General features: G+C 37.0%; 2 protein-coding genes across 3 annotated transcripts; one reads left to right on the top strand and one right to left on the bottom strand.

Moving 5' to 3' along the window:
- Window positions 1–4,937: 4,937 nt before the first annotated feature.
- LOC118750573 (adenosine deaminase 2-like) lies at window positions 4,938–11,468 on the top strand. Its single transcript, XM_036485309.1, has 8 exons — window positions 4,938–5,038; window positions 7,951–8,075; window positions 8,133–8,493; window positions 8,568–8,737; window positions 8,829–9,010; window positions 9,077–9,213; window positions 10,824–11,181; window positions 11,257–11,468. Exons 1-8 carry the CDS (start codon window positions 4,966–4,968, stop codon window positions 11,354–11,356), a joined length of 1,506 nt encoding a protein of 501 aa, XP_036341202.1. The 5' UTR covers window positions 4,938–4,965; the 3' UTR covers window positions 11,357–11,468.
- On the bottom strand, window positions 11,352–18,692 carry LOC118750572 (carotenoid isomerooxygenase-like). 2 transcript variants are annotated; one of them, XM_036485307.1, is made up of 7 exons: window positions 14,729–15,127; window positions 13,427–13,827; window positions 13,211–13,318; window positions 12,871–13,124; window positions 12,028–12,783; window positions 11,906–11,967; window positions 11,352–11,817 (listed from the first exon to the last, which is right to left on the bottom strand). In XM_036485307.1, the coding sequence occupies exons 1-7, from the start codon at window positions 14,798–14,800 to the stop codon at window positions 11,542–11,544; spliced, it is 1,929 nt and encodes a 642-aa protein (XP_036341200.1). In that variant the 5' UTR covers window positions 14,801–15,127; the 3' UTR covers window positions 11,352–11,541. The 2 variants fall into 2 exon arrangements, with proteins under 2 accessions (XP_036341200.1, XP_036341201.1); XM_036485308.1 differs by lacking the exon at window positions 14,729–15,127 and adding an exon at window positions 18,476–18,692 and having other exon boundaries at window positions 11,542–11,817.
- Between the last annotated feature and the right edge of the window lie 3,520 nt (window positions 18,693–22,212).

Below are 22,212 nucleotides of genomic sequence, written 5' to 3' on the forward strand. Positions count from 1 at the left end.
TCCCTGCAAAAAATGGGACTAACCCGGGATGACTCCGGGACCAATCGCAAAGGAGCATGCGACTAATACCACTTTCGATCTCTTTATATGGAATGAACTGATCGCTTTTGTTCGAGCATGTCCTATGAGAAGACTAATTGTTCACCTTTATACCCGAACGGGTAAAAAAGCGACTAGTCACTTTTAAAAAATAAAAATAAAAATTTGCGCCAGCTGAGATTCGAACCGGGGTGCTCAGTTTTGTTAGGCGAATACTCTCTCTGTGTGCCAACGCCGCACATGAAATTTCATTGACTAAGTGCGTACATATCATTAAATCGTTAATAGTACCCGTTAGAGATGAGTTGGGGACTAATTGATCTCCAATTATACCCATAAGGGATGAGTCGAGACTAATTGGCCTCCATTAGTACCCGTATAAGACTAGTTGCGACTAATTAATGCCCAATTGTACCCGATTGAGAGTAATCTCGGAATACTCTCTATAGAGATTTGTTGCACAATTTTTTGCAGGGGTGTTAGTTACAACGACATGACTTTGGCATGAATCTAAATGACTCAACAGCGTGTAGTCGGAAGACGAGTCAACACGTACACAGAAAACTCGCAAGTCAGACACACCATCTATTCATGGAGCCTAAATATGAGATATTTTTTCTACATAGTAATATCAAAGTTATTCTTGTCTTTAAGCAGGCTTTAGGCCAGGCATGCCCAGCGCAGTACACTTGCTTATGGAGTTCTAACAGCAGGGATGACGGCTATAGACTATTGTATTTAGCGTTCTACTCTCAAGCTTGCTTTGAGATCATTGATGAACAAACGGAAGACTTTGGGAATGCTAGGGATACAAAGGCGGAATTGTCAATATGTATGTATGAAAGTATGCAGTATGTGCTAAGCACTCTAAATAAAAAATTACACAAAAATGTGTACATTAGGGTGGTCCAAAAATTTTAAAATTTTCAGCTATCACACCTAGGATTCTCCTAAATGAATAAAAGGTATACCCGTATTTTTACGTTTTTCAAAAAACTATATTTAGAACTGCTTCAAAGCCCATGAACTGTCCCATATATTTCATATGGGAAGAACACTTTTTCGTAGAAATGGTATATGTAATTCGTCCAATAATAATACCAAATTGTTTATTTCACCATTTTTGAATACTAATGACTTTTTATTGGTCCCGTAATGCATTTTTTAGCGTTAGAAGAATCCTAGGGGTGAGAGCTTACCATTTTCAACTTTTCCCCCACGCGCGTATTTTCGGATCATTCTAATGTACATATATATGTGTGCAATTTGTGTAAAAACAACACAATGAATCCAAGACAGGAATTATGTAATCATTATAAGTTAATTGTCTTCTTTTTCGTAAATGTCATTTGCCGCCAACAGCTCGCATGCTGTAATTTGTTAATATTTCCTTAATAAAGCGCCAGAATACAAACTTGCACATTACACATTACTTAATATTTGTTGACATGTGTTTGTGTGTGACGCTTTTTATGTCATTATTGCTATTCATCATTAACAAACTCACACAAATCACAATTCGCACTACAAGCTTTCGACCTGAAAAGCACCCACGCGCACACTCACCTCTCCAAAGCTGTGTTTTTTTTTTTTTAATTTGTCAAGTTGCTAGAATGTTAAGTGATTTCTGTTTTCGTGTAGTGTTTTTTGCATTACCGTTGCCTTTTTTGCATGCCATACAAATTAACTATTTGTCTAAATCAAAAAATTATTACACACGCAACCACACAAACATATGTACATATGTACTTGCATACATACATATGTATGTAAGCACGACAACATCATTCTTATGCGACGCTCGTACACGGTTTGTTGACTCCTCTGATGACGACTTTGTATTCGAAATTGGTAGCAAATTCATTTACTCAGCTAATGTGCGAACCTTTTAATTGGGTTTGGTTCTATGCAAAAGTGTGATTTTTTTTTACCTTTGGCTGATACACACGCACTGTAATGCAGTTATTACTGAAATAGTTGTTAGTTTGAAATAAAATAAAAAACGAAAATGCGTCTAAGCGTTTTGTACTTGATGTAAATTGTTTGAAAACTAAGTTCAGTTTTTCTTAAATCACCATTTAAATTAGAAAATTTGCAATTTTTAATTTAAACATTTGAAAATAATAGATATACATACATATGAATGTGTCTACTAAATGCTGTAACATATATCATATTATCATATACACACATATCGTTCATTTACCAAAACACTATCACAACTCCATCCTGTAAGGAAGTATACCCAGCCAGCAAAAACGTAAAATGTACGTTTCCTTAGCATTCGATTTCATATGGTTTCAATTTCTTAAAGTCTACAGCAGTCTTGTTTATTGTTAAGAGATTGTTGTAACTATTCACATGGAGTAAATTTGTGTCCTCCATTTGTGTTATTGAAATATCGAAGTTTTCGTATTTCTGAAATTTACCGTCATGCGAAAAACGGGTGTAATTTTTGTCTGATTTAAATAGTTTTTAACGATTCAAATTGATAAATCGGTTACCGAGATACACCTTTGTGGTCATAAGGGGGCGGCGTCACGCCCATTATCCAAAAATTTGTAACAATCTAATTTTCTGCGCTCCCCCACTCCTCTACGGCAGTTCTGTCATGAAGTAAGCTGTAGATAAAACTTATTACATAAGTTTCAACCCCCAGGTTATGAATAGACTAGACTATCTCCTTTGGAGTGACATTGTTGAAGGCTCTCTTAATATCGAAGAAGGCCCCGACTGAATAATCTTTATGCGTGAAGGCTTCATCTAACCACTTTACCAATGTGTGCAGGGAGGTATCCGCCGACCTTTTATTGCAATAATCATATTGAGCTCTTGGAATCGCGTTTCTTATGTTCAGTCTCTCAATCGTTTTTAGCAAAATCGAAGACAGACCGATAGGCCTAAAAAGAAGTAATTTTGTCGGCCAGTGTATAGTAAATATATTTTTATACTTATTTCGTATCTATGGTCAAGTTTTGTTACAGGTTAAACTGGAACCCAGATATCATATTTAAGGCCTGAATTAAAAGTTAGTCGGTTGATGTCAGATAATTTTTTAGACGATAATTCACATTGTGCGTAATCTTCCCGTGGGTATCTAAATATCTTGATTCCAGCGAATTATGTAACGATCTCGACTCCAACGCCATCTGTCGGAAACCCATTTGTATGCATTTACCATAGATCTTCACACCAAATTTCAAAGAAATGTGACTTCTGGTTCCGAAGTTATAGCTTATTAAAAAGTTCACGCCTATAGGATGTGTCCTCTTATATGTATTCCCTGCATCACCATCGGTCATTCTTTTGAAAATAAATTTCAATGTACAAACACGACTTTTGTACAGTTATTATAGTAAAAGTAAAGATATCGATGAAATTAGAAACGTATACTGGGGTGCGACTGGCACCTCGTGGCGCTAGAGTCGAGTTAATCAGAAAAACTCTATTTATAGTACGGTTTAGATGAAATTAAAATATACTGCGAAAAAGTCGATGAAAGTTGAGGAAAAATTCAACTTCATCGTAACTGCGACTGCGGGTAATTTTTTTTTTTTAATTCATCAAAGCTGTATTTTTAGCTTTGAAAGTCTGCTGCCAGTAGTATATGGAAAAGAAATAAGCTACCCAGACGGAATCGCGGGCATCGTTAGTGTATATATAAAATTGTTAGCCATTTATGTCGTGTATTTTTCGCAGTGTAGCGAATATTAAATTGAACGTGTATTTATCCACGTTACACTTATGTACATACATAGTTTTTGTTTACAAACATTATACCAAAATACTAAAAATAGGAAGCTCTCCTAAGCACACCAACTAAATAAATGCATACATATACATACATATGCAAATATATTGACATAGAAATAAAAGCTATTTGTGCAACAACAACAATAACATGGCAACCAATAAAATGTTAAAAGTGACTGACTACAAATTGCTCGGCTGAACTTGACTTCACAATTACATTACGAAATTTGATAACAAGTAATCGACGAGCAGAGAAGAACGTGCCTCCCCATAGATTGCATGTGGTGGGTGGGCAGTATCTACTCCCACACCGCTATCATAACATCATTAGTGGGCATAAAAACGCAAAATGTTATAGTAGGTATACCTACACATACACACATACACACATACATACATACCTAGTGACCATTCATCGTTAGCGTAGTCATTCAGCGAAATTTCATTCATTCATTCATTGCCTCCTTTACTGGGTGACGGTCAATGGGCGATACATACTTACATATGCTCGGTGTATGTATGTATGTATGTACATATGTATGTATTTTGATGCGAGTATAGCATTAAAGCTATTTAAATAACTGATCCGCGTGGCTTTCAACACAGCTCAGCTGATGATACTTTCAGTACAGTACATATTGTTGTCAATCTTTGTTCTTGTTCTTGTTTTTGTTCTTGTTGTTGACACTGAACTGAAACTTAAATTGCAATGCTGGCTTTTGCATACTTTTTATAGGCAACGATTTATGTAAACGATAACAACAACTACGATGTGTGTGGGTGGATGGCGAAAGTATGTTCATATGTATGTACATATGTAGGTAAGTTTGTATATATGTATGTATGTACGCCCTAAGTAAATGAAACCTACTTTTACTCTTGAATTGTCAATCTCGGATTATCCACACAGCCACAGCTGGAGAGGGTGGACTGCAAAGCCGGATTAGCGCAAATATTCGCATTGTTGGGCATATTTTGTAAGCAATTTGCACTATCTGCTTCAGTTGCATTTGTGAAACGGTACGGAACGGTTAGGAAAGTCAACAGCGGTCGTTGGGCCAGTGGGTTTGAAGGATATACACTAAAGGATACATTTAATAGAACTTAAAAAAAAATAAAAATATTAACAACTGAAGCTGCTGACATTTAAATAAAAAAAAAGAGTTATATGAAATGCGCAAAATATCGGTTTTATGGCTTACAATTAGCTTATCCGTACTTTTTGTCATCGAATGTGCCGAAATATGTAAGAGAAAATTGCTTAAAAATGATAAAACAATGAAAAATAAATGCATGGTGTAGGGTGGTCCTTAAAATATAAACATCATGGGGAACACCTTTTATTTTTACTTACCTACAAATTAAAGGCCTCCACGAAAATTCGAGAATTGAAAAAATTTTATATTATTTTCAATCGAAAAAATTCGACAACATTTTTTTTGACCATTTGACCAGCTATAACTCAGTTAGTTTGTGAATTTATACGAATATGTTTCAATAATATTACAAGTTTACCAGATATCAAGCCAAAATCTAGTGAAATTAAAAAAATTATATTAATTTTTTCAGACCGTTATAGAAACCGCTAAATTTTTAGGAATTGCATTATCTTACAACTTGGTCACTGCGATCATGAAAAATAATGTTTATGAAATTGAAAAATTGCGATGACCATGAGTGTCTAAATGGAATTATTTTAAAATTTATGTAAAGTGCATGCAGAGAGGCAGAGATACTCATGGACATACATACATACATACATATGCACAACTTGCTTACATATGACATATATAAATATGTACACAAACAAATGATTACCCTGATTGGAAAATCTCCAGTTCTTAACTGGTGTGCGATAAATCTCTTTTGCATGCAAACAACTGGCAAATTTCACATGGCGATGTCCTAGGAAATGTAAATTGCCCGCTGCTGCACTTCGTTCTCGATAATTCCGAACCAGTTCTAAATTCGTCACCTTCGATATAGATTTCTAATGAAAAAATTGAAATAAAATAGTTTTTTTTTTAAAGTACCACATTTCGCGGATTTTGAACTTGTGAAGATCTAGTTACTATCGGACTGGTTCATTTTTGCCGATAAAGATCTAATATGGAACTAGAAATTTGATGCGCTAGTTCGCGATTTCTCTGCAGGGTATGAATATACAAAAACTGAAAGTGAAAATTTCTCTATGCAATCGCAAAATTAAATTGCACACATTTGCAATGCACACACACATTTATGGATTTACTAGCTTTTGAACGCAGTACCGCCCGCGTTAAGTTCAGTTTAACGTTATGATTTCAAATGTAACAAAAAATAAAATAAATTTTATTATCGAAAGTATTAAAAATATGTATTTTTTTTAAGTGTCGAATTTCTAGTAAATTGGCCATTTCAGCTAAAAAAAAACTTTCATTTCGTAGCTAGCTATTACGCATACCATATAGTTAGTTAGTTAGTCAGTTCTTAGGTGTAACAGAACAAGAGACACCCATCTGAAAGTTCTTTTGTTTCTGTTAAAGGGAGTACCCCTAACCCAGTGTTGCCAAGATACCTTCGGCTTGCCTAATGAAGCCTGAGCGGCCCTTTGTGGGCGAATTCTTTACATGTAAACAAAACAAAGGGTTCGACCATTGAAGCTTTGAAATGGATCAATCTTAATCTGAACCAAGGCGTACAGTAACATAGAATATGCTCTGAAGTTTCATCATCTTTAAGGCAGAACCGGCATTCCCACACTGCGGTCATACCTATTCGGTGCAAGTGGAATCGCAATCGGTTGTGACCGGGTACCCAGAAAGTAAACTGATGTCATTTATATTTTCTAAAATAATGTACTTTTAGTGGAAAGAATGTTTTGCAGCCATACTGTAATATTTCATTAAGTAACCTATTATATTTAATTCGACTTTTAGACATGGTTGAGAGAGAGATGGTTGGACTCTTTGACTTAACAACATTTTGTAATGTTTTATTTTATTTATTGATCAAATTTAGTTTGGCTTTTTAACGTGTAGTCTTTCCATCGCAGTGGCGGCCTCCCTCTTCCTCTGCTGCCACCAGCGGGTTACAAGTTGAATACTTTCAGGGCTGGAGCGTCGGAGCTGCACTATGCAATTCTACTTATTACATATAACTGTCAACTGTGCCGTGGTGGCCAGGGCGCGAATACGCTAACTGTTTGTTTGATGACAGGAGATAGGTTACCAGGTGAGAACCAACCTGCGAGGTTGATAAAGTTGACTATGTTGTGGAGACTTATATCAGATAGTTCTCGTAACGATGTAAACTCATATGCTCCTAGTATGGTATTTCTGCTCCTCATCTACAAAGAAGGTGCTCCCGCTCGTCGTCGTCTCTGCGGCTTCTAGAGAAGTCGTCATAGGCCACATAAGTTCGGATATACGACAGTCTGTCACAGTACGCCACCTCTGATCCAATTTCTGAAGATTGTAAAGAAAGGTGTCTCTATATAAGGTTCAAATTGGGGGTGAGATCCGATCCTCGGTCGATGCTCGGTCAGGAATAAGCTGGGTGTATGGCTCCAATATACTTTGTTAACTGGATAGTCATGGGTTTTTTTATCCATTCAGCTTTGGTTATTCCTGGCCGTATGAATTATGTTTTCTCTGGGTCAGCGCAACGGCATAGCTCTGCTAACAGCTACTGAGAGGAGATACTTCGTCTTCTCTTTGAATCGCTATGCTCTCATATCCAACTTGGAAAATGCGGAACAGACTTAGCGGTTTATTTTTGCCGATGATGGCAATGTAAACCTGTTACCTGTAAACAAAATTGTTATTGAACCGTTCAGTTCTGCAGATCTTATTATCTTCTCCAACATCAGATTAAAGAAATCACACGAAGAGAGTCACCCTGTCTGTAAAGTTCACTTCACACGGAAACTAAAGCGTCGTAGACACGTAAAATAGCCATGCCGAATTTTTCTTTTTTTCCCAAAGAGATCAGTTGAAAAAGCGCAAGATTTAATTGGTTTTCGAGGGACAACAAACACCACAATGATATTCTTCAAAATATTTAAAAGTTACCAGTATTCATTCAGCAGCCCATAGAACAGCTGTGGCTTTTGCCGATCGTTCATTAGTCCTTGATTAAAATGAAATATTCCAATTTTTTGTCTCATTTTGCAAACAGCATATGACACACTCCGCAACAAAATCATAGATGCTGAACGCTCCGCTGCAGTTGGTGGCAATATTTGGCTAACATCGGCGGAGGACAAGGCGAACAGCATATTAATGAACGCCAAGCGAGCAGAGGTGAGCGCAATAATGTTATGAAGGCAATTAAAATTAACATTTCAAAATCGTCTACAGTTAGCTGAAGGCTTCAAGACACCCGAGAAATTCCCACCGGCAATGCATTTCTTTCAAGGCAAACAGTATTTACGTCAGAGCGAAGTATTTCGCATCATACAAAAGTTACCCAAGGGGGCGCTGTTGCATGGCCACAATACCGGCATGGTCAGTTCTCGTTGGATTATCAGCAATTTAACTACCCTCTATAATCTGTATACCTGCCGTGATCTGAGTGGATTGCTTATATTCACCTATGAGCAGAGCAAGTGCCACAGTGAAGTGCAAAATGTTTGTTTGGAACGCATCAATGCTGAGGATCGGCGACTTTACGAGCGACAATTGGAGAAACACATTAATATGTACACGGTGCATCCGGAATGTAGGTGGAAATAGCGAAAATGAAGATACATTTACACAAAGTTTTAAGTTAATTATTATTTTCAATATTTGCAGCCATGATTACGGATAAACGCAAAATTTGGCAACGCTTCCAAAGTATATTTAAGAGTGTAGAGAATTTTTACAATTATCAGCCGACATTTTGCAACTATCACAAACGATTGCTGGAAGAATTATGTGAGGATAATATATTCTATGCAGAACTGAGAACGCCACTGACACCGGTATGTTCTAGCATTTGCCGTTTGAGAGATGAGTTAAAGCTTTTAATATTGTTGCCCATTTGCACTTTTGATCCAAAAAAAATATTGCTAGCTCTATGGCGATAACAATCGCACATTCAATGCACTTGCAGTTGCCAGTGAAATGGAGGCAATCGTTGAGGGCTTCAAGGCGCGTCACCCCGATTTTGTGGGACTCAAGGTAATCTATACAAAGCCCAACGAGGCATCTGTGGATGAAATGGCACAACACTTAATAACTTTTAAGCAACTGCAGTGAGTAAATACAGACTCCTTTCGAAATACTGATTAATATTTATACGGTAAACTTTTTGTTTGCAGTGATGCCAAGCCAAATTTTATTATTGGCTTTGATTTGCTTGGGCAGGAAGATGCCGGCGATCCGCTGCACAAATTCGTCAATGAATTAACAGATATGCCATCAACTGCCAACTTTTTCTTTCACGCGGGCGAGACTAGTAAGTTTGTGCATAGACTATATTTCAATAGGGATACTCGTATACTAAAGATGGGCACGGAAAATCGGTGCCCGCAGAACCCACGGTCCCAGTTTTAAAATGCCCGGATGGGCGGTATCGGCAAAGCCTTTAAAAGTTTGCTGTCGGGAAGGGAGCAAATCCTTTGCCGGCACTCCCAATAAAAGTCGGAACATCCAAATATTAAAAAAATGTACTAAAATGTTCGAGAAAAAAAATTATTCAAGTATATTATATAAAAGCAATTTGAAGGTCATGCGAATTTTATTTAGTGGAACCCACGAGAACAGACCTGAGAGACGACAAGATGGGTGGGTTCAGAACATAAAAATTCTATATCGGCATGGACGGAATCGGAATTGAATATTAGTGACTCGCCCCATCTCTAATTCCAACATCAAGTTGGATGCTGCTTTATAAAAAGATTACAATATTTTCCGTTCATGTGTATGAAAAGAACTCTCTTAATGAAGCAGGAGTTGTTAGCCCTTCTGTATGGCGCACAGTGCAAAAAAATCATTTTGCGTAAAAAAATCTACCAACCCCTAAATCTTCCGGACAGGACAAACCTACACGTTGCTGTGTGTGGTATGTATAAGAGAAAGATCAAGATCTTCTGTAACTAAACAAATAATTCTTAAACAAAAAACAAACCCGACTTCAATTCTCATATAAAAATCTAAGAGTACCGTTAATTTCTTCATGATCCAATGATCGGATCTTAACCAAATTAGAATGGCACCAACCCTGAGCTACCACCTTCCCTTTGAAAAATCGGTTAACATGGTGCAAAGCTATGCGGTAACGTACGAAAATAATAATAATCCAACAAATTGATAACCTCTTCCTTTTTTTAAGTCGGTTAAAAATAGATAACTATCGTTACGGAGTCTTCCCTGAACGCACTCTACAGGTCACTCATCATGTCAATGCTGGTATATGATGAAAAAGTATCGAAAATGACAACGTCCTATGAGATGGCCCTTGCAGTATTCGAGAGAAAGATTTTACGGAAGATTTCGAGGCTTTTACGCGTGTGTTGGGTCGTAACGTACGAATGTAGGCAAAGGAAAGACCAGGTGGAGAAAGATTTGGCATTCCCCATATGTATACGAAGACAAACAGTATGGGACTCGTGCTTATGTAGAAGCGGTCTTAATGAAAACGAGCTTGAAGCTGTTGCAAGACGCAATAATTTTTGGATGCAGGATTTTTGAATGATCTAAACGAAGCGGCAAGCACACGGCAACAGCTCAAGTTTGTTGACTTTAAGAATTGGTTTTATAGAAGACTCGGGGCTGTCGATCCTTGTGGTATTGCAAAGGGCTACATTGTTGGAGGGGGTTTGCTGGTAGTACTACCAGTAACCAGATAAACCTAATAGAAACTAAGGACATCTACGGCAAGAATCATAATAAAAATATCGATAAGGCAAGTAACAGCCACGCTGCTAATGCCGATAACGAAAGCGATGATATTCGGTGTTCTGTTTGATTTTACCATAACTTCGTATATTTTATTTTATCAATTATCACTTTCTTCCTTTGCAGAAATTCTCACAATAATTATTAAACATTTCCTTTTCCATTTAGATTGGTTTGGCAAAACCGATTGGAATCTCATAGACGCACTACTGCTCAACACTAAACGCATTGGCCATGGTTATGCACTGCCAAAGCACCCAAACATTTGGTCAACCGTCAAGAAACGTAACATTGCCATCGAAGTTAGTCCGATTTCGAATCAGGTAATGGGTCTTGTGTGGGATTTGCGCAACCACCCGGCCACATTTCTTATAGCCGAAAACTTTCCGATTGTCATAACGGCCGATTACCCGGGCATGTGGAATTCAAAAGGTTTGAGCTACGATTTCTACTACACCTTCATGGCGCTGGCGCCAGCTGAGGCGGATTTGCGGTTTCTCAAACAGCTCGCTTTGAATTCAATAAAGTATGCACTCGTATGGGACTAAATAATTCACTAAAATGAAATGATATACGTTTTTATCTTCTTTATACTAAATAGGTATGCCATCTTAACGTCTGAGGAGCGTCGCAAAATTAATCGCGTCTTCCAGAAGAAATGGGAAGAATTCATTTATAATGTGATTAACTTGAAATTTTAAATTAATATTTATTAACTAAGTAGATAAGTTATATTTATCAAAGCAGTATTTTATTTATAACTACATATATAATTAAGACGCGTATTGGTTTAATAAAAACTCTAATAATTTCACTTAAACGGAATGCCTAGCCAAAATAGCTTGATCTCCGTACCATTGTGAATAACTTTCATTGTTTGGGTAATTTACACCACACCGGGCGCAAACCAGCCGTGCAGGCATTTTGGCACTGGCCCACTGGTATGAAATTCGCAGCGTCCCAGCTCAGTCCATGTTTTGGCGCACAACACCAGCAGTCCCACGGAGTTCTCATTCAAGCCACCCCAAACCATAGAGGCCAACACCACACCATCATCTTCGTCTTGGGCATCTGGCGCGGCCACAAATACCGGCTCGCTGGGGTAACAATTCGGTTCGCACCACTTTTCTATGGTTTTCGCTTCCACATCGACTTTGACGAGCTGTGCAGATACGGAAATATAAAAGTACATACAAGTATATGTAAGCTCTGAATGTAGAGACACGGAAACTATGAAATGAAATACTTACAGTTCCTGGATTTTCAGCATCCACATCTGAACTAATTGCATAAAAGTAGCGATATTTTTTACCTAAAAAATCAATTCAAATAAGCAATGAAACCCACACAGGCACGAAACCATTAAACCTACCCAAAAACTTGTCGTAGTGTAAACGCGGTGTCTCGCAACCCCAATCGCAAAGCAACTCTGGTCGCACAAGTATGCTTCGATTACTCAGCTGATACGCCTCTGCCGTGCTATACTCTAATGTGACTAAATTGATCATTGTTTCACCGTCGACTCTCTCTTTCGCCTGCTCTCTTTCGTCAGCACCAACGCTGTACTCTAGCATCTCCTCTTCCTCCAGTTTTTTAAGAGCCATTTTTGTTACATCCTCGTAATTCGACTCGGAGTGCTTCATCTTCGGTGGCGGCTGCAGGCGCGTACTTATGCCCGAAAGCGAGAAAGATTTCGCCACACGCCGCTGATTGGTTGGCCGCTCTTTGAACACCGTCACATCGGCATTCTCGGCGCCCAAGGGCAGCACAAACCGCAATGGGCGTCCACGAAAATGTGACGCATAGTTCGGATTCGATTGCATATTCACAATGGACTCTAAGTACATGCAATTGATCATTTCCGGATCCTTATAGCAGCATATGTCGATCACTACGTGGTTGTCTTCCTCAAACTGATTGATGATGTGTAGATAGAAGAAAGCTTCCGATTGAAAAGTGTAGCGTACTTTACCAGTTTTGCGATCCATTAAATGGAACAGCGTTGGCTTATCCTCGAACCATTTCAGACACGAGGCGAGTTGCTCATTGGATACAGTGGCTTTGACGAATTCCGTCAACGAAACGGACAGTGGCTGCTCAACGATAACAAAGTAATGCTCCGTAATGCCTGTGAAATTAGAATTTGTTGGCAAGTGTCAACTACTTAGTATATATGTATGTAAATTATATCATTTTATGCGCATGCGCCACCCACCGAATGTGTGCATATAACCAGGATGCAGCTTCCAACGACAAGAAATCGCACCCACGATATGAGCATCCTCAAACATTTGCTCGCCATGTGGAAAGCAAATAATATTATAGGCAGGTCCTGATTTGGTGGCGGCCATGCCGAGATTATACACCGTGCCATTGGGCAGCACATGCGGATGTGAGGTGTGGTTTACCACACCCGCATAATCAGTCACGCAGATGCGGCCCTCGGTGGCGAGTGTGCGCGGATTGATTCTGTACAAGTGGAGTAACATTGAGAAAGTTCAAAAGGGCTTCGACTGGTTAAAAATACATATAAATAAATTTAAAAGGCAAAGTACCTGTGTATCATGGGCGTTTCTGCAAATGTATAGTACTCATCGCCGAATGGATAAATGGATATCATGGAGTTGTCGGAACCGCTGTCAGGTCGAAATATTGCAGATACTCTAGGAAGTGAAAAGATTTTCAGTATGCAATAACAGATCAACATATTTGGTCTAAAGCTAAGTATATATGTAAAACATCTGCCCAATGCGTCTGCCGCCTTAACTTACCTATCGAATATCGAGTGACATGGATCCGGTACCGACGCTGTACCAAATTCTGTCACAACTATCCGCTGCGCAGCTCGATTCTTCTTCAATGTTTCAGTCTGAACAAAACGATTCTGATATGTGACCCGGCCATTTTTTATAGCAAAGCGGTGCACCAAAGCTGAGCAATCGAACAGATGTTGGAATGTCATTTCGCCCACCTTCCAATTTCCAGGACCATTGCGCAGCAAACTGCCATTCAACCATGTGGGAATGTGACCGCTAATGTGGCCTTCGATGGGTTCCACAATCTCTTCTTCGCACGAACGCAGCCAGACATCTGAGGCGCAATTGGGGTAACAACGTCCGCCGCCATCAATTCGCACCGATTCGGGATCATGTGTTTTGGGGTTGTATTTTATCTGAGGAATGGCATAGATGTCGTACATTATATATTTTTTTCTGTTAAAATATTTTCGATCTTATGGCGAGGTGATTAACTAATCTAAATAAGGGTTTTCCATAGGTTTCTGGGGATGATCAACTCCTACTATGTATCAGGATCAACCTTAACAATTTAACAATTCTTCGAGAAGTCAAAGATAATCGCAACTGTACCAGCAATCCTTTTCACAGCTAAGCTTGGCAAACCTGAATTAAGAATTCCAAGCAAAAGCTGCTGAAAAGAGAAATATCTTATAACGCGCCTAAATGCCCGCCCTTGAAGACGGCTGGATATCAAAGCAATTTCTGTACGATTACCGGTGTGTGGCCAGACAAAGAATAATAAATACACTCCAAATTGTCTATACCTGTGACAAATCGACCATGCAGGCGTAAAACTCATCATGGAAATACAAAGGACCGCAGCTACTAGCTGAGCAATGAGAAAGGAGTTTTTAGTCCAATTTTTCGGTTTTTACAGTTCAAAAGAGTTAAGAAAAATTAACTCAAACTAATATATATGTATATTCTACTACTAACTATATATTTAAGAAGAACAGGTTATTTTCAATACTTTTTCGTCCTTCTGCATGAAAAAATTTACCTATGTTGTTAGTCTACATTGCACTGCATTTTTTTCAATAATTGTTTGCATTAATTATGTATTTGAAATTTCAAAGTCCTTAAAGAAATCCCGACGTCAGAGAGAAATCCTAAAAACGCAAAAAAATCTACAATAACTTTCTACATCCACATTTCTTATATACCATGATAATGAACTTTAATCAGTGGCGGATCCAGCGGGGGGGTTTTGGGGGGTTTTGGATCCGCCACTGACTTTAATATATCGACTCTTATTATTGCTGAACATCTTAGCACCTTTGGCAGAAACCACGCCTGTATACGCAGATAAATATACCTCACTAGGCAAAGAATCTCAAATAAATACATTTATGTAGATATTTCACTTCACAAACGCAATTGTACGAAAATTTGGCAACAGTAAACAAAAAAAAGCACACAAACAAAAGACAACTGTTCATGCCAGTGGCAAATGAGGCACTGCCGCCACCACCCAGCCGCGATTTGGCCACTGTAATTTGGTATGGCTTCAGTTTACATATGAAATCTAAGTAAAGCCGGATTATTTGCACTTGAATATATTTGAATGTAAGCATTTGAACGACTTAAGCCACGGCTAATATGCATTGTTTTTGAATTCCTTAAGCTTTCACGGCAACAGATATGCATTAACTAAACCAAAAATATTTACTTAGCTGCCTAAGGCTGGTATTTATTAGCCGATAGTCGTCGTACATTCATATACATATGTATGTATGTATGTATTTGGGAAAATTATTTGCGACTTTGTTCTCAAGTACACGTGGCGTGGTAGAGCCAAAAAGCTTTCTGCTGGCGCGTCGCCGTAGTTGAGAGCATTGCCACAAGTTTGATTTCAAGGGCATTGCATTTTTGCTCAGCCGGCAAGGATACGCTTTTTCACATGCCAAGCAAATATGTAAGTAAATATGTATATTCCAAGCACAACAAACGCTTGTGCACATGTATGCATCTAAAAAAGTAAACTGTTTTTGCAGGATTACATATATGCGGCGTTGGTGGTGTGGTACTCGTGTTCTCTTCGAGTGTATTGGTCGTCCTTGCTCTTGACACTGTACCAACATGACACTCAAAAGCGAAATGCGAGGCTTTTGCATACATAAATATCTACATGCATACATGGATGTATACGTATTTACTTATGTACATATGTACATTCATTCGTGTATGTGCATACCCTGCGTAAAAAGATTATCAATTGGTAAAACATAATCAACTTGTAGTCAGTTTTTTTTGCGGGGTTTCGATAAATAGCGCACTTTTAAATAGCTATGACAAAGTAACTTACTACTTTTAACTCGAAGCCATAATTTACAGTCATATCAGTGAAAGCTCTCATAGACGGATGCTCTAATAAGCGGGTATCTCCTAAAAGCGAACACATTCTTGGTTTTTACCAAGCTTTTATCATTTCAGAATCTTGTTTGTCCAGACATAAGAGCCTGTCAGACGTGACAATGCAATATATTTCGAAAATTGACAGCCTGAGAAATTTCAGAAGGCAGATACATGAGCAGTCACACCTTGCATGTATTGTATGTAAAGTGTCTGTCAAATGAGGTTTTTTTATTTTCGAAAAGCGAATTGCAGGTTGCAGCTTTTATTTGTGAAACTTATCTCCAAAATGTGACAGAAAGGTCTTTCTGGCTATTCACACATCGAAATGAAATTTCTCTTTCTCAATTTGACAGCGAATCGGGGAAAGAAAAGTTGAAAATATTACCACGTCTGACACGCTCTATAGAATATGCAAAAACTAGTCTAGACATCAAACTCGTCGGCAGATATCGTAGCAAAGAACCTAGAAGTTGTGTTTTTGTATTCTCCAGAAAAAATATATTCAGTAACTTGCCAGTAACCAAATTTCGGAGAGTAAGCCAATACTGCTACTCCCAATGAGAGTAATATGCAAGAAAGTGCGAAAATGCAAAACCAGCAAGATGTTGCAAACAGCTGATTAATTTGTTATTTTCTGACGCAATTTTAATTTAATTGATACGATAAATAAAATATTGCAATATAGGTTCCAAACTGAAGAGGTTTAGGCAAGTTTACTGCGGAAAATATTTTTGAGGAGGGTTGCCAACTGTTTGAAAAATTATATTTAATTAAATTGTTAAATAAAATGAAATATTACAATACGAGTATCCAACAACACAAAAATACTTTCAAGGAGCAGTGAAGCAGGCCGGGTATTAGCTAGTCTTTAGTGATAATAATAGAATGGCGCTTACACATATATATGTTAGTGTATGGCCGAGATTGGACAAGTATGAGGTGAATAAAAGTTCACTAGCTCGTGAGGCTAGTAAAATGTTTGACAAATTTATAGAAAATTTTGACAATCTCAAATATTGTTGATGTGTATAAATTTTCTGCCGCAAAACTAAGCGAAAACAATAAAAAGGAAATCGAGTTTCTACTACACTATATTAAATATTTCGAGTAAATACATTTCTTTAATGTTTCAAAAGCTTAAGTTGATGAATTGCAATCAATGATGGTAGATGTCTTCAAAAAAAATATTCATTTCACTTTTATTTATGATATTTGTGTCCGCATAAATCTGCAGTTGTCAAAAATTTACTGCTGTCAAAAAAGATTTAATTTCACACAGCAGATTGGCAAAACTGTCTCACCATAGTAAAAATATAATTCACCAGCTTTACGCACAGAACTTTGTTAACGATTCACACACGCCCAAAAATTTTAATTTATTCGTTCAAATCGGAAATTTCGAAAAAAACTGTAATTTGTACTCGTTGAGCTTGGCTAAAACACTGTTATTTTCTGTTAAAAGCAGTGATGTAAATTTTCGGACATAACATGATCAGTAAACAAGTAATTTATATATATATATATATATATATCATGATCCACTGATCGGATTTTAACCAGATTGGTATAGGACCACCTCTGAGACACTACCTTTCCGATGCAGAATTATCGAAATCGGTTGACGGCATTTCCAATGAAAAAATCTTTTTCCGCTATTTTTTTATAAACAATTAAATATACGCAATAAATAAAATCAATAACTTGTAGCCCATTGAATTTTCGTAAAATGAGGAGCAAGTTAAAAAGTTCAAATTTCTTAAAGCAGTTTGCAGTTCGCAAAAAAAAATGCTGGAATATTTATTTCTTCAAGAATATTTTGAGCAAAAACAAGTACTTTTTCAACCAACAGAAATAATGAAAAAATATTTTTTGTGATTTTTCTTGAAAGCTTAATGCGAAAATAAATCATTTTTCCCGAATGGGTGCACTTTTCACTTTTAATAGTTGCCATGGTTTTAATATGGGCGGATGAAAAATTTTCGGTTGAATATTTTTTTTTCAGGCGAAAATCAGGAACTGCAGATTTTTCTTACTTTTTTGCGACCAACAAGGAAATTTTCATATGGGACCAAACAAAATACTCATTTTATTTAACACAATCTCATATATGTATGTATGTATGTACATACAAAGTATATTTACTTGATTCTTGAGGCTGCATTTCTTTATTCATTCTGAACGTTTGGAATAAACTTTTTTGTTTATTTATTCTTTAGAACGTTCTTGTTGATATGTTGACGTCTATTTCAAACGCATTCTGTTTATTCCGGCTGTGAAATGGGATTATCCGGAATGTATAAAGAAACGCAGCCTGAATAAATTTAAAATTTGAGAGAAATATTTCACCCAAGCCATAAAAATACAAATTGTTCCTTTTCTTTGCATCCCAAAAAGTTTCATTACGCCTTATTTTACTTGCATTCGCAACTCCTTTTTTTCTTGAAATATAATCCACAGAAACTTCAGTATGATTTTCTTTTCAGATTTCTGAAAAAATTCATTTTCATCGCAAACTTTTTGAATCATTCTCGTTCGCAACAAAAATTTTCTATTTCAAGGTTTCTAAATTTAATGCAAAAGTTTTCCAAAAAAAATCTACAGTACAACTCAAAAATTGCATAAACTGTTGAAATAAAAATTCAAAATTAAGCAAAAATTTTAACAAACCGCAAAAAAATCTCGTATAAAAGTCCTTATAACGCCTTCGGCCATAATCGTTAGTTGGATTTCGATTATCGTAGCGCGACTTTGAAAACAAAAAACAATTTACAACAAAAAAATCAAGGATAATTATGTAGTATAACTGCTGCCACGACAGGAAAAATTCACAACTTTGCCAGCAGGTAATTCAATTCCTAGACGAAGCGTTGCGCTCGAAATAAAAATGACAACTAATAGAAATGTAAATACTTTCCGCCACAAATGGTCATAAATATCAGACAGCGTAGCAGAGAAGCCGGTCAGCGGCAAGTGTAAATTATAAAATCAGGTGTATGTACGTGTATGTTTGGCAAAATATAATACCTTAAGTAGTCAATATGTGCATAGGACATACAACCGCACAGAAACCAAAGCAAAAACGTAAGCAGCTGGCGCAACAGCCCACCACCACTGGCTTTGTTGCGGTGCCGCACCACTGAGTACTTCGTAATTTATGAATGGTGCGGCTAAATGGTGAATGCCCGCATTAATTCCGAAATTTGAAACCACTCAGATGTGTTCGTATGCTGCAATTTGTCGCAATCAAAGCAGGAAGAACATTGACCGGCAAATGTTTGTCTTGTCACCAAACCAAGGCTATTCGTGATACTCGTAGGTTCAATTTATTTATTTTTTTTTTTTTTGAGGAAATCAAATGTGATTTTTATTCAAAAAGCAAAGTATTTCACTGAAAGTGAAATTAATTTCGATAACTTCTTGTTGAGATAGTTAAATCTATTCAAAACATTTCTGTCTGAGTTGGAAGGTGCAGCTACATATGTGCGAATACATATGTATGTATGTTTGTGTATGATATATTAAAAAATTTAAGAAAGAAACTTAAGAGGCTTCATAGCATTTATGTATGTACATATGTGCACGTAGCGAAAGATATGTACATATATTTGTAGATATGTATTTTATACACCAACTAAAAAATGATAGCAACTTAGTATGTATTTACCCTTGCACGTACATATGTACATATGTAGGTAGGGTTTTTTCCAAATATGCGAGGGGAAAGGTAAGGGAGAATGACGACACCTATGGATTCTTGTAAGAGAAACGCTCCATGCTCACAACGAAGCTCTTCAAGCGACTGATGTCCATTCGCGAAAGCTCATCAGGAGTGTGAAAAAAATGCGACCCAAGGTGCTTACGTTTTAGGCTCGCAGCGGCAGGGCACCAGAGCAGCAGTGGTTGGAATGATTCCACCTCATCATCCTCCATGCAGCTGGTGCAGTAAGTGTCATCGATGATGTTCAGCCATATGGCATGCTTACCTATTGCGCAACGAGCAGTTAGCACTCCCACCAATAGCGTGAGATGTAACTTGCTTAGTCTCAAGAGCTCCCCAGATCTAGGGTCTACACGTGGCCAATAAGATGTTTCCACCTTGCATTCCAAAGCTGCCAGACCTCTATCCGGAAGTAATTCCTCAAGGGTTCCCTGTCTTGCCGGTCCTGCAGTTTCCAGCGATTTCGTCGTGACCTGAAACCCAAGCACAAGCTTAACATCGAAGTAATCCGATGCGGTCGATAAGGAAGTCAGGCACTCTTTCACCGTTCTTGAACGCACCGTCAAGGAGCCAAGAATCCTGTTAGCTGCTTGGTTGTCGGAATAAATATTCTCCTCTCAGTTATTTTTATAATTCCGTTCAAACATTTTTTTAATACTTTCATGTAAATTTATTAGCGTAAACTGTTTAGTCATCTGAGGCCATCTAAAAAAATTACTTTAAAAAAACTATTTTATTCATAAAAAAAAGAATTTTTGAGGTATTCTCAAATTGGTCCAGTTCACGCAAATCTTAATATTTTTCCGAAATATTTTGGCGCAACTCTTGGAATATAATAGATTTTATAGTTCCAATGAAAAAAGAAGTACCGAATATTTTTTTTGTATAGGGAGTGATGCATCCCTAGTAAAATTTAGTTTGGAGACAAACCGGTTTCGGCGTTATGGCATCTTGAGTGTAATTTTTCGTTCTCACGAACCGAAAATCATTCCACATGAATCATACTCCTATCGGAAACACCAACAACGAAAATCACAATAAATATGGGCTTCTCTAAACTGGGCTGGTATTGACTGGGGCTTCTTTTGCTTGAAAAGCATTGTAAGTGAATTTAAGAACCCATTTTATTTTCTAAATGAATTTTGTGTTGTTTATATTCCGAAACTGGTATTTTGTATTCAATTGTACGATTATTTTTTTTCCTTTAAATACTACCAACATATTTCTGAGCGGGTACCAAGCATTAAGCACCAGCGAAACGTGAAAAATGTCAAGCAAAGAAATTCTATACCTTATTCTATGTATGAAAATGAGGGTGGGTCTTAAATGTAGAAAGCAAATTTTTACATCAGATTTCCTAAGCTTAACTTGAGGCGAAGATATCACATATAAATTTTGGTCCCGATTGGAGACGGTTTAGGCGTGTCGCGCAGGGGGCAAAGTTCAGATTCCTCTATGAAGACTCAAAAAATTAAAATAATTTTTTTTTTTTTTAAATTAATTAATCCCCAAAATAGATACTTAAGATGTGTCGCACAGGGGTCAAAGTTCAGATTATCCTATGAAGACGTCCAATCGGAACTAAAATTTATATGTGATATCCTCGACTTTAGTAGTATCGATTTTGGGCATTAAATGAAAAAAAAATATTGTTTTAATTTTTTGAGTCCTTAGAGACATCTGGTCTTTGATCCCTTTGCGACACGCAATAAAAGATCCTTCATTTATTTAAGGACCACCCTAATAAATATACTCAACTAATCGGATGTTAAATACTAGGCTGTCTTTTTACCAACATGACCTTGGCACCATTCTAACGTTCTTTAGAATTATTATGTACCCGTAATTTGTTGCCTTGTGAAAGCGCGCACATTATTGTGGTTGCAATACGACACTAAGAAAATGTTAAATAAATATAAAAGCATATTATAACTAATAATATACTTATTGATTTTCATACTCTTCACTGCATGTCCATGCATTATGCATACATACATATGCACATACATATGTACATGCTTTTGCACCATGAGCAGCAATCAAGTCAACAACCGTTAAAGAGCACCAAAAAATAAAGGAAAATAAACTTGTAAGCCGGCTTCAGAATCACAGAACGAAAATAAGCCATTTGAAGAAAATGAGGTAAGTACGAATTAAGAAAAAAGAAAAATATTGTAAAAACAAAATTTATGATATTAGTGCAATCTGATCAAAGCTAAATCGTTGACAAGCTTTCCATAGAGGAAGTTAATAAGAAGCGATAATTAGCGAATTATTGATATTCAATTTTTCACAACCAATTAAATTAAATTAAAATTTTCAAACAGATGGCAACCCTCAACAAAAATATTGCATATTTACTTTTTATCTTACTTATTTTAGGTGCGTTCGTTTAAAATCTTCAGTAAAAACCAACCAACTGCCAAATTCCGGCGAAATGTCATCTGTTCTCTCACAAGAGAAAAATATCCCAAATAGTACGCGAACAGAAAATTTGCAGAAACTTGCAAGTTAAATGAACAGCTGATATAATTTTTGTTTACATTCAAAAGTGTAAAATTTAAAACGTACGAAAAGCCATCACAAAGTGTTATACTGACACAGTTTATTGATTAAACAAATAACTACTTATTTCTTAGAAGTTTAATTAGTCGCATTTTGTAATTTTTAACTTCCAAACCATCAA

Source organism: Rhagoletis pomonella, unplaced genomic scaffold (assembly GCF_013731165.1).
Source record: "Rhagoletis pomonella isolate Grant_MI unplaced genomic scaffold, Rhpom_1.0 Rhpom_scaffold_00306, whole genome shotgun sequence".
Classification (NCBI taxonomy): domain Eukaryota; kingdom Metazoa; phylum Arthropoda; class Insecta; order Diptera; family Tephritidae; genus Rhagoletis; species Rhagoletis pomonella.